The sequence below is a fragment of the Convolutriloba macropyga genome, chromosome 8 (assembly GCF_964194025.1).
Source record: "Convolutriloba macropyga chromosome 8, txConMacr16.3, whole genome shotgun sequence".
Classification (NCBI taxonomy): Eukaryota; Metazoa; Xenacoelomorpha; order Acoela; family Convolutidae; genus Convolutriloba; species Convolutriloba macropyga.
The window spans coordinates 60,454,200-60,467,068 of record NC_134475.1 but is presented as its reverse complement, the minus strand read 5'-3'; the positions used below and the strand labels follow the sequence as shown (position 1 = coordinate 60,467,068).

At 34.4% G+C, this 12,869-nt stretch overlaps 1 protein-coding gene across 1 annotated transcript in view; it reads left to right on the top strand.

Annotated features, from left to right (window-relative positions):
• Nucleotides 1-395: 395 nt before the first annotated feature.
• Nucleotides 396-12,869, top strand: part of LOC142344235 (uncharacterized) — a 38,889-nt gene continuing 26,415 nt past the window's right edge. Inside the window, exons 1-2 of the mRNA XM_075395786.1 lie at nucleotides 396-753; nucleotides 3,305-3,469. Coding sequence (XP_075251901.1) covers nucleotides 588-753; nucleotides 3,305-3,469 — 331 coding nt within the window. The 5' untranslated portion in view covers nucleotides 396-587. The remainder of the gene's footprint in view (nucleotides 754-3,304; nucleotides 3,470-12,869) is intronic.

Here is a 12,869-nt window from a genome sequence, read left to right as displayed (position 1 = left end):
AGCATTGATAGCTGACTTAATAGCCTTCAATTTGGAAGCTGAATTATGTGTAATTTTGGAATCTAACCGAATATGCAGAATTTACACACCATATAAGAACACTTTGACACTTATAAAAATTCTGGCAATTTATCTCTTTATTCTTTTTCTGTTTCAATCCCAATGTGCGTCAAGCGGGTCAGCGGCAGCTATTTTCCGGCAATTTGCCGGCTATGTTTAATTATGCTCTTCAAAAACAGGCTGCTAGCTAAATAATTTAGCTAGATAAGCGTTTAATTAACGGGCGTATTAGCTGTGGTTAGTTAATCACTAAAGCAGCAGTGACTCATCCATGTGATAATTTAGCTAGATAAGCGTTTAATTAACGGGCGTATTAGCGATGGTTATTTAATCACTAAAGCAGCAGTGACTCAATGACGGTTTGTGGACGTTTTGGAAGGAACGTGTTTTTTTGTTGTTTGTTGCTTTGTTGTTCGTTGCAACAAAACTGTGGTGAATTGATAAGTACCCAAGTAATCGTCAAAACAATAACGAAAACGGTCCTCGTAAATTGACTTGAGACTTTTATTCAACTTAAATCTTGCACCATGGACCGGCCGAGTAATCGATCTCTTTTTATTGCAGCCCAGGTGATGGTGTTCATAAGTTTTTTCTTTGCTTCGTTTGCCCATGCAAACTACGGGTGGGTAGAAGAATCAGCGCATGGTGGCATCTGGCAAGCGTGCTTTCAATACTTCGGGTGTGTTTCTGTCGGTAAGTTCTTTTCATATTCATCATTATTAATCAGATGAAACTTGGGGAAAGTAAAGCTGCTGGCAAGGAGCAAGTAAGAGAAAGAGTAACTCTTATATAGTACCATTAAATCAGAGATACTGAATCCAAGGGCGGTATTGTACGTGTGTAATTGTCACTTTTTGTTTTATCAATGATGAGCTGTAGCGGAGGTCCAATGGTCGTCGTTTTGGTAACCAAAAACTCGGATGAAAACGTCATTGAAGATTTGTAGTATTGATTAAACTTAACTTAGCACCCCCCCCTGAAATCACTAGCCGAGAAAGAAACCCCCGCCTGTTCTGAACAATTTTAATGTTAGACGCGTCTGTCCATAAAAGCCATAGGGAAATGCAGTTCAGTAGTTTTTCATTACAGTTAGCAACGTAACATAAACGTACAGTTTCTAGGTTCCATTAAATTTTTGTTGGTTATTTGGCAGCTGCTGGTCCATATTTCTACAATCTTTTTTGGTCCATAATTTTTTTTAAAAAAATTGTGTGATTATTAGAAAAGAACATAACAGTGCGCGCCTATGTTCACCTGCTGGCTGCTGAAGCCTCTGAGGAATGCAAGTTTTCCAAAACAAACAAGGATACTTGTCTACTTAAAAAAACATTTTAGAGAGACAAACAAGGAGGTTCAGTATTGTGAGTTCACACAATGTTCCAACCCCGTCCATCCACATTTTGACTTAATTATGTATTAAATGAAGAGATTAGAAATACATAAGCTGTTTGCGTAAAAAAAATTAAACGCAAACTAAATGAATTATATATTATCATGCCGCGTTAGAAAGCTCATGATACCTGCTATTAACATGAGAACGAGACAATGCATTGGTCAAATAAAACAAAAAAAAACACTTTAAAGGCATAAACTCAATATCTAATTTTAAAGCACAATAACGGAATCAAAATACCATCAGATGAAACCTAAAATACACAAATTCACCTGTCCTCAACTACAAAGTATATGTAACGTGTCCATAACAAGACTTGAGAACCAGTGGACATAAAAACGATAAAGGGCAAAAAGTTCTCAAATTCCTTGAGTTTTAAACGAAAAAAAACTTCAAAAACAGCCAACAACCTTAGTTCTTATTTAACTTTTGATAGATTTATATATTAGTCATCAAGGATACGTATGAGACGAAGCCACGAGACACGACTGAGAAAAGGATACCGAAAGACACAGGACACATCTGAGAAAAATTGTTATTACGCAAATGTGTTAAAGGTCAACAAGACGAAACACGATTTTATCAAAACTTTCAAGATGACGCATTATGCCAACGTAAATAAAAACAAAAAGAGTTAAGAGTTTTGAAAGCAAATAAAATCAAAACTGTCGCAACCCTTAGCTATCAACTGACTCTGATAGCTTTCCATGTGTTTAAATTAATCTTCTATAAAGAAAACCGAAAAACTATAAAGAAATTAAAAAGTGCGCCCAAATCGGAATCAAAACTTTTAGATTGTAAACTTCCCAATGAGGCCAAAAATAGCCCTCATCGCTGCTCCCCTGTGAAAAAAAAAATAAAATTGTTCCTTTTTCGGCGTAAAAAATTGAAAACGTGACGCTAAAAGTGAAGAAAACACCCAAATATCAAATGTTCTTAAAATTTTACACCTCTAATTTTCCTCAAAAAGAAATTCAATTCTTTTTTTTTTCAAAATCTACGCTTAAAGAGCTTTCTAATGATACCACCAGCGATTCGCTACGATGAATATATCAGGCTGCCAAATGTTGAAAAGCCATTAGTTACAGTATAATATGACTTTTTTCCTGGATGTCTTAAATGATCTATTAAGATTTTATTTGTTCAATAAGTTACTCCACGATCAGTTTACTTTCTAATGATAAAAGAAACAAGTATGTCCCGTAAATATATTGATTGTCTTAACTTTAATGAAGAAAAAAAGGGCATACAATATCGCCTCAATTCACTGAGTTTGTACGAAAAAAAATGTTTCAATTGTTTTTATATGTATATAATTTCCGATATCTTTTACTGTGTAATATATGTTGGTTTTTTGGATATATTCTGTTTCAGTCCTAGCTTATTGGTCATATAACTTCTACACCCCTTTCGCATGTGCTTTTTACATTGCAATGTGCTTTATAACAACATAGGGATCTTTTCATTTTGTCCCAACCCCCCACTACGTTATGCTCCCTCCAATTAGAGAGCACGTGTCATTACATAGTAGATCATTATGTAGAAATATGACACGTGCGTTTGGGGGTGCAATTAATATGCTACCACTAAGCTGGGGGGGAGCACAAACGGAAAAGATCCCAACATATTTTTTGTAAGGGAGAAGACACTGATTGGGGTGGGGGGGGGGGAATAAAATAGATCCGCTTTTTGATTAAAGATGACAGCAATCTATGTTTGTAATGTTGTTTTGTTGTTAACTACTCTGATTGTAAACAGCGCTCAAACAACCTAGTTTTTTATTGTTTCTGATTTTAAATCTGTTTTATGAAGAAAAAATAATTCAAATGGTACATGTTGTTTTAATTTCAGAGAGCAGCAAATTGAAAGTGGCACGAGCCTTTTTCATCCTGGACCTTTTTGTTGTGATTCTGCTGGGTTCAGTCCTGGGATCCTTGGTGAGAAAAGTGGAAATGCTGTTATTTGTGAAGAAAGAATGGCTTCTACCTGGGGCTGCAATCATCAGCATAGTGCACCGTTAGTTCGAATAGAACTAGGGATCTTTTCCGTTTGTTCCCGGGTCGAGGTTTTGTCAAAAAATAATATAAGATTAGCGGTGAATAGTGGTGAAAAAAACTTTATTCACCGCAAAGTGCCCGCATTTTTTAGCGTTGAATGCGGTGAAAGCGGTGAATTTTTGTAAGAATTGCGTTGAATTTTGCGGTGAAAAATTTTTTCACCGCATTCACCGGATTTACAAAAGAGAATCTGGCGTACACGGGTTTGAACCACTTATCCCCCGCATGACAACAACTTCTTATTCGACTGCGCCATCTGTCACTTACTTACATGACATTTCCTGTGAATTTAAGATAAGCGTTGAATTTAGTGATGAATATTTGTAAGATTTGCAATTTTAGCGGTGAAAAATTTTTTTCACCGCATTCTGCTGGTAGCGGTAAAATTTTTTTCACCGCAATCTACTGGTAGCGGCGAATAATTTTTTTTTTCACCGCATTTTGCTGGTAGCGGTAAAAAATTTTCTTTCACCGCTTAAGCGATAAAAAAAAATTTCAACGCTTAATTAATTTTTTTTCACAGCATTCATCGCATTGAGCGCAAATCTTACACTTTTACTCAAATTCACCGCAAATCTTACATCTTTTAGCGATTTTTAGCGGTGACACCTCGACCCGGGTTACCTACATTAATAACAGTATTAGTAGTACATTAATAACAGTATTTTTAACAGTACTAGAATATCTTAATTCTTGAAAGATTCTTTTAACGCCCGTGTTGAGGACGGGCGTTAAAATAATTAAGAGTTATAAGAATTACCACCTGTCAGTGCCAATTCAGCTTTGAACAGGGGAGATTATTCTGCTTTTACTGAAGGAACAATAAAAAGTGCGTATCAATACCCAGTTTGAGGTGCCAGACCGAAAGTCGATATGTCCAGACCGAAATGAACGCACAAGGTGGCGTCGTGCGTTCAAAATTACAAGGTCTGGGAAAAAAATGAACGCACGATAGTCTGGACATATGCAATTTTGAACGCACGATAGTCTGGACATATGCGATTTTGAACGCACGATAGTCTGGACATAAGCAATTTTGAACGCACGATAGTCTGGACATATGTAACTTTGAACGCACGATAGTCTGGACATATGCAACTTTGAACGCACGATAGTCTGATCATAGGTAACTTTGAACGCACGACAGTCTGGACATAGGCCGTTTTGAACGCACGATAGTCTGATCATGAACGCACGAAAAATTTTCGTGCGGTCAGGATCAGACTATTGTTCGTTCAAAAAGGCCTGTGTCCAGACTTTCGTGCGTTCAAAGTTGCATATGTCCAGACTAAAAAACTAACCTAAGTGCTTGTAGATGCCCATTGAAGATGAAGACGCCAGAGGGTTCCATGAGTCCACAATTCCACATATAGTCTTTTTTTACGTGAGGTACATGAACATCTTTATACTAATAGGAGACAATGCCTTTTTTTTCTATTGTGAGCAAAATTCAAGGTGTCCTCTCTATCAGCATTAAGAATAAAATGAACCTCTAACAAGACTTTTTAATAAGACTTTTTTTGACAATCATTCAAGAAAGCTGAAATCAACATCAACATATATCTTACATCATAAACACACATGATAGACTCAAACCAAAAGACCGAAGCGAGAGACGAGCGAGACAACGCGAGAACGCGAGACGAGCGAGAGAAGGCGAGACACGAGCGAGAGACGAAAACACGGGCGAAAGAACGAGGGGAGGGGGAGAGCACCGAAAAATCTTGACGCCCGAAAGGCGTCCCACCCATTTTTAAGTCTATATTTTTGATTTTTTTTAAAAAAAACCAAGCAACACTTAAAACGCATAACTTCTGCACCAATACCAGCTACGTCAAAAATTCTTCTCGCCTTACACTCTAGGTACACTGGGAATACTCCATACGGGTTTGATTTGACTTGAACAACTCTATGACCTAATCAAAATAACCAATTTTTGAAAATTATTTAAAATTAATTATTCGAATTAATCGGAAATTAACGTACGAAAAACTAACTTTTTCCCTACACAAGCTATAGCAAAAATTGTTTTTGTTGTACACTTTAGACACACATGAGATACTCCATACCAAGTTTGGTTCACTTTGGACATCTCATTGACCCGACGAAAAAGACCTATTTTTAAAATTATTTATTTGAAATAATAGAAAATTTCCGTATGAAAAACTATTTTTTTCCTAGGCAAGCTACAGCAAAAATTCTTTTTGTTTTACACTCTAGATACACATGGGATACTCTATACCGAGTTTCGTTCAATTTCAAGAAGTTTTTGACCATACGAAAAAGACCTAATTTTAAAATTACTTATTTGAAATAATAGCAAAACTCCGAAAGAAAAACTAACTTTTTTCCGAGGCAAGCTATACCAAAAGCTCTTTTTGTCTTGAAATCTACCTGCCATGGGGATACTCCATACCGAGTTTGGATCGATTTGAACAATTCCTTGACCCGATGAAAAATAACTATAGTTAAAATTCGCGAAATTCGCAAATTTCCGTATGAAAACCTAACTTTTTTCCTAGGCAAGCAACAGCAGAAACTCTTTTCGTTATAAACTCTAATTACACTGGTGATACTCCATACCGAGTATGGTTTGATTTGGACAACTCCTTGACCCGATGAAATAGACTTATTTAAAAAATTACTTATTCAAAATTATTCGGAAATAATAGCAAAATTCCGTATGAAAAACTAACTTTTTTCTTAGGCAAGCTCTAGCAAAAATTCTCTTTGCTTTAGACTCTAGATATAATGGAGATACTATATACAGAGGTTGGTCCACTTTGAAGAAGTTTAGGGACCATACGAAAAAGACCTATTTTTAAAATTACTTATTTGAAATAATAGCAAATTTCCGTATGAAAAACTAACTTTCTTCCTAGGCAAGCTATACCAAACATTCTTTCTGTTTTAGACTATAGGCACTCATGGTATATTCCATACCCAGTTTGGTTCACTTTGGACAACTCCTTGACCCGACGAAAAAGACCTATTTTTAAAATTATTTATTTCAATTAAAAGCAAATTTCCGTATGAAAAACTAACTTTTTCCTAGACAAGCTATACCAAAAATTCTTTCTGTTTTAGACTATAGGCACTCATGGTATACTCCATACCCAGTTTGGTTCACTTTGGACAACTCCTTGACCCGACGAAAAAGACCTATTTTTAAAATTTTTTATTTCAAATAAAAGCAAATTTCCGTATGAAAAACTAACTTTTTTTCCTAGGCAAGCTATACCAAACATTCTTTCTGTTTTAGACTATAGGCACTCATGGTATACTCCATACCCAGTTTGGTTCACTTTGGACAACTCCTTGACCCGACGAAACAGACCTATTTTTAAAATTATTTTTTTTCAAATAAAAGCAAATTTCCGTATGAAAAACTAACTTTTTTCCAACGCAAGCTATAGCAAAAATTCTTTTTGTTTTACACTCTAGAGACACATGGGATACTCTATACCGGGTTTCGCTAAATTTCAAGAAGTTTTCGACCATACGAAAAAGACCTATTTTTAAAATTACTTATTTGAAATAATAGCAAATTTCCGTATGAAAAACTAACTTTTTTCCTAGGCAAGCTATACCAGAAATTTTTTTGTTTTAGACTCAAGGTACCCATGGTAGACTCCATATCCAGTTTGGTTTGATTTGAACAACTCCTTGACCGGATCAAAAAGACCTAATTTTAAAATTATTTTGAAATAATCGCAAATTTCCGTATGAAAAACCCAACTTTTTCCAAGGCAAGCTATAGCGAATACTCTTTTTGTTTTTTAATCTAGGTACACAGGGGATACTCCTTGCCGAGTTTGGTTTGATTTGAACGACTCCTTGACCCGATGAAAAAGACCTATTTTTAAAATTCGTTATTTGAAATAAAAGCAAATTTCCGTATGAAAAACTAACTTTTTTCCTAGCCAAGCTATACCAGAAACTCTTTTTGTTTTAAACTCTAATTACACTGGTGATACTACATACCGAGTATGGTTTGATTTGGACAACTCCTTGACCCGATGAAATAGACCTATTTTTAAAATTATATATTTGAAATAATAGCAAATTTCCGTATGAAAAACTATCTTTTTTCCTAGGCAAGCTATACCAAACATTCTTTCTGTTTTAGACTATAGGAACTCATGGTATACTCCATACCCAGTTTGGTTCACTTTGAACAACTCCTTGACTCGACGAAAAAGACCTTTTTTTAAAATTATATATTTGAAATAATAGCAAATTTCCGTATGAAAAGCTAACTTTTTTCCTAGGCCAGCTATACCAAAATTTCTTTTTGTTTTAGACTTTAGCTACACAGGGGATAGTCCATGCCAAGTTTGGTTCGATTTGAACTCCTTGACCCGATGAAAAAGACTTATTTAAAAAATTTTTTATTCAAAATTATTCGGAAATAATAGGAAATTTCCGTATGACAAACTAACTTTTTTCCTGCGCAAGCTATAGCAAAAATTCTTTTTGTTCTACACTCTAGGCACCCATGGTATACTCAATGCCCAGTTTGGTTCACTTTGGACAAATCCTTGACCCGATGAAAAAGGCCAATTTTTAAAATTTTTGATCAGAAATTATAGCAAATTTCCGTATGAAAAGCTTACTTTTTTCCTAGGCAATCTATAGGAAAAAATTCTTTTTGTTTTAGACCCTAGATAGAAATTGGATACTCTGTACCGAGTTTGGTTCAATTTCAAGAAGTTTTGACCATACGAAAAAGACCTATTTTTAAAAAGTATTTAAAGTTAATTTTTCGAATTAATCGGAAATTAACGCACAAAAATCTAACTTTTTTCCTAGGCAAGCTATAGCAAAAATTCTTTTTGCTTTACACTCAAGGCAACCATTGTATACTCCATAACCAGTTTGGTTCACTTTGGACAACTCCTTGACCCAACGAAAAAGACAAAAGACCTATTTTTAAAATTATTTATTTGAAATAATAGCAAATTTCCGTATGATAAACTAACTTTTTTTCTAGGCAAGCTACAGCAAAAATTCTTTTTGTTTTTCACTCTAGGCACCCATGGTATACTCCATACCCAGTTTGGTTTACTTTGGACAACTCCTTGACTCGACGAAAAAGACCTATTTTTAAAATTATTTATTTCAAATAATAGCAAATTTCCGTATGAAACACTAACTTTTTTCCTTCGCAAGCTTTAGCAAAAACTCTTTTTGTTTTCCACTCTAGATACACATGGAATACTCCATGCAAAGTTTAGTTCGATTTGAACAGCTCCTTGACCCGATAAAAAATACTCGCAAATTTCCGCATGAAAAGCTTACTTTTTTTCTAGGCAAGCTATACCAAAAATTGTTTTTGTTTTAGACTCTTGGCACCCATGGTATACTCCATACCCAGTTTGGTTCACTTTGGACAACTCCTTGACACGACGAAAAAGACCTATTTTCAAAATTATATATTTGAAATAATAGAAATTTTCCGTATGAAAAGCTAACTTTTTTCCTAGGCAAGCTATAGCAAAAAACTTTTGTTTTAGACCCTAGATAGAAATGGCATACTCTGTACCGAAATTGGTTCAATTTTATGAAGTTTTTGACCATGCGAAAAAGACCTATTTTTAAAAATTATTTAAAATTAATTATTCGAATTAATCGGATATTAACGTACAAAAAACTAACTTTTTTCCTAAGCATGCTATAGCAAAAATTTTTTTTGTTTTACACACTAGGCAACCATGGTATACTCCTTACCCAGTTTGGTTCACTTTGGAAAACTCCTTGACCCGACGAAAAAGACCTATTTTCAAAATTATATATTTGAAATAATAGCAAATTTCCGTATGAGAAGCTAACTTTTTTCCTAGGCCAGCTATAGCAAAAATTCTTTTTGTTTTACACTCTAGGCACCCATGGTGCACTCAATACCCAGTTTGGTTCGCTTTGGACAAACCCTTGACCCGACGAAAAAGACCTATTTTCAAAATTATATATTTGAAATAATAGCAAATTTCCGTATGAAAAACTAACTTTTTTCCTTCGCAAGCTTTAGCAAAAACTCTTTTTGTTTTCCACTCTAGATACAAATGGAATACTCCTTGCAAAGTTTAGTTCGATTTGAACAGCTCCTTGACCCGATAAAAAATACTCGCAAATTTCCGCATGAAAAGCTTACTTTTTTTCTAGGCAAGCTATACCAAAAATTGTTTTTGTTTTAGACTCTTGGCACCCATGGTATACTCCATACCCAGTTTGGTTCACTTTGGACAACTTGACACGACGAAAAAGACCTATTTTCAAAATTATATATTTGAAATAATAGAAATTTTCCGTATGAAAAGCTAACTTTTTTCCTAGGCAAGCTATAGCAAAAAACTTTTGTTTTAGACCCTAGATAGAAATGGGATACTCTGTACCGAAATTGGTTCAATTTTATGAAGTTTTTGACCATGCGAAAAAGACCTATTTTTAAAAATTATTTAAAATTAATTATTCGAATTAATCGGATATTAACGTACAAAAAACTAACTTTTTTCCTAAGCATGCTATAGCAAAAATTTTTTTTGTTTTACACACTAGGCAACCATGGTATACTCCTTACCCAGTTTGGTTCACTTTGGACAACTCCTTGACCCGACGAAAAAGACCTATTTTCAAAATTATATATTTGAAATAATAGCAAATTTCCGTATGAGAAGCTAACTTTTTTCCTAGGCCAGCTATAGCAAAAATTCTTTTTGTTTTACACTCTAGGCACCCATGGTGCACTCAATACCCAGTTTGGTTCACTTTGGACAAACCCTTGACCCGACGAAAAAGACCTATTTTTAAAATTATATATTTGAAATAATAGCAATTTTCCGTATGAAAAGCTAACTTTTTTCCTAGGCAAGCTATAGCAAAAAACTTTTTGCTTTAGACCCTAGATAGAAATGGGATACTCTGTACCGAAATTGGTTCAATTTTATGAAGTTTTTGACCATACGAAAAAGACCTATTTTTAAAAATCATTTAAAATTAATTATTCGAATTAATCGGATATTAACGTACAAAAAACTAACTTTTTTCCTAGGCATGCTATAGCAAAAATTTTTTTTGTTTTACACACTAGGCAACCATGGTATACTCCATACCCAGTTTGGTTCACTTTGGACAACTCCTTGACCCAACGAAAAAGACCTATTTTTAAAATTATTTATTTGAAATAATAGCAAATTTCCGTATGAAAAACTAACTTTTTTCCTAGGCAAGCTATAGCAAAAATTCTTTTTGTTTTACACTCTAAGCACCCATGGTATACTCCATACCCAGTTTGGTTCACTTTTGACAACTCCTTGACCCGACGAAAAAGACCTATTTTTAAAAGTCGTTATTTGAAATAATAACAAATTTCCGTATGAAAAACTAATTTTTTTCCTAGCCAAGCTATACCAGAAATTCTTTGTTTTAGACTCTAGGCACCCATGGTATACCTCATACCCAATTTGATTCACTTTGGACAACTCCTTGACCCGACGAAAAAGACCTATTTTTAAAATTATTTATTTGAAATAATAGCAAAATTCCGTATGGTAAACTAACTTTTTTCCCAGGCAAACTATAGCAAATTTTTTTTGTTTTTCACTCTAGGCACCCATGGTATACTCCATACCCAGTTTGGTTTACTTTGGACAACTCCTTGACTCGACGAAAAAGACCTATTTTTAAAATTATTTATTTCAAATAATAGCAAATTTCCGTATGCAACACTAACTTTTTTCCTTCGCAAGCTATAGCAAAAACTCTTTTTGTTTTCCACTCTAGATACACATGGAATACTCTATGCAAAGTTTGGTTCGATTTGAACAACTCCTTGACCCGATAAAAAATACTCGCAAATTTCCGTATGAAAAGCTTACTTTTTTCCTAGGCAAGCTATACCAAAATTTCTTTTTGTTTTAGACTTTAGCTACACAGGGGATAGTCCATGCCAAGTTTGGTTCGATTTGAACTCCTTGACCCGATGAAAAAGACTTATTTAAAAAATTTTTTATTCAAAATTATTCGGAAATAATAGGAAATTTCCGTATGACAAACTAACTTTTTTCCTGCGCAAGCTATAGCAAAAATTCTTTTTGTTTTACACTCTAGGCACCCATGGCATACTCCATTCCCAGCTTGGTTCAGTTTGGACAACGCCTTGACCCGACGAAAAAGACCTATTTTTAAAATTATTTATTTGAAATAATAGCAAATTTCCGTACGAAAAACTAACTTTTCTTCTAGGCAAGCTATAGCAAAAATTCCTTTTGTTTTAGACTCTAGGCACAATGGAAATACTATATACCGAGGTTGGTCCACTTTGAAGAAGTTTTTGACCATACGAAAAAGATCTATTTTTAAAATTACTTATTTGAAATAATCGCAAATTGCCGTACGAAAACCTTACTTTTTTCTAGACAAGCTATATCAAAAATTTCTTATGTTTTAGACTATAGGTACTCATGGAACACTCCATACCGAGTTTGGTTTACTTTGGACAACTCTATGGCCGAATCAAAAACAGCTTATGTTTAAAATTCGTTTTTCGATTAAATGGGAAATTTAGGTATGAAAACCAATTCCTTTCGTTTTACATTCCCCACTAAACACTCCGCATGGAATGGACAATTATACTCCATACCGAGATTGCTTTAAATTCAACAACTGTTTCACCTGATAAAACTTCTAATAATTAAGTTCTTTTCGTATAATAAAAATTTTTATGAAGCACGCAAAAATAGTTTTTGCTGGTACGCTCAACTACAAAATTGGTTCTGTTAGAATTTAATTACAGTTTACATTTGATAAATCCAAACAAAAATAAAAATTGTTGAACTATGCTCATAATGACACAGCGTGGCAATCAGATATGACAATTCTTTGAACTGAAAATAGAAGAGTTTATGTTTGATTTGCATTTTCTCTTCTGTATCCTGGACAATAAATCCGAATGTGAAAACATTTTGGGCCTGAGATTTTTTCAATGTCAACTTTCTTACAATTTTGAATTTTCGGAGCACACAATTGTGAGCAATTCCACGAAAAAAGAACAGTATTTCTCCGGCAATCATTTCACCATCAATAAAGGCAGCAACATATCAGCAGTACATCCCCGTCCATATGCAGCCGATGATAGGAAGCAAAAATCAAGATTCCGACAGAACAACTTTAAATTCGGATGCTCTTGGTGAAATTTTCTTGTTTCTGAACTTTCCACGAAACCATAATTTTCATCTAATTTTCTTTTCTCGTGAAAATTTGTCAGCATTTCTGTGAGACAGTGGTCCATAATGCTCATCTTTGCTATCATTTTGCCCTTACAAATCGCCAAACCATTAATTGACACTGATTGACGGTTCCAG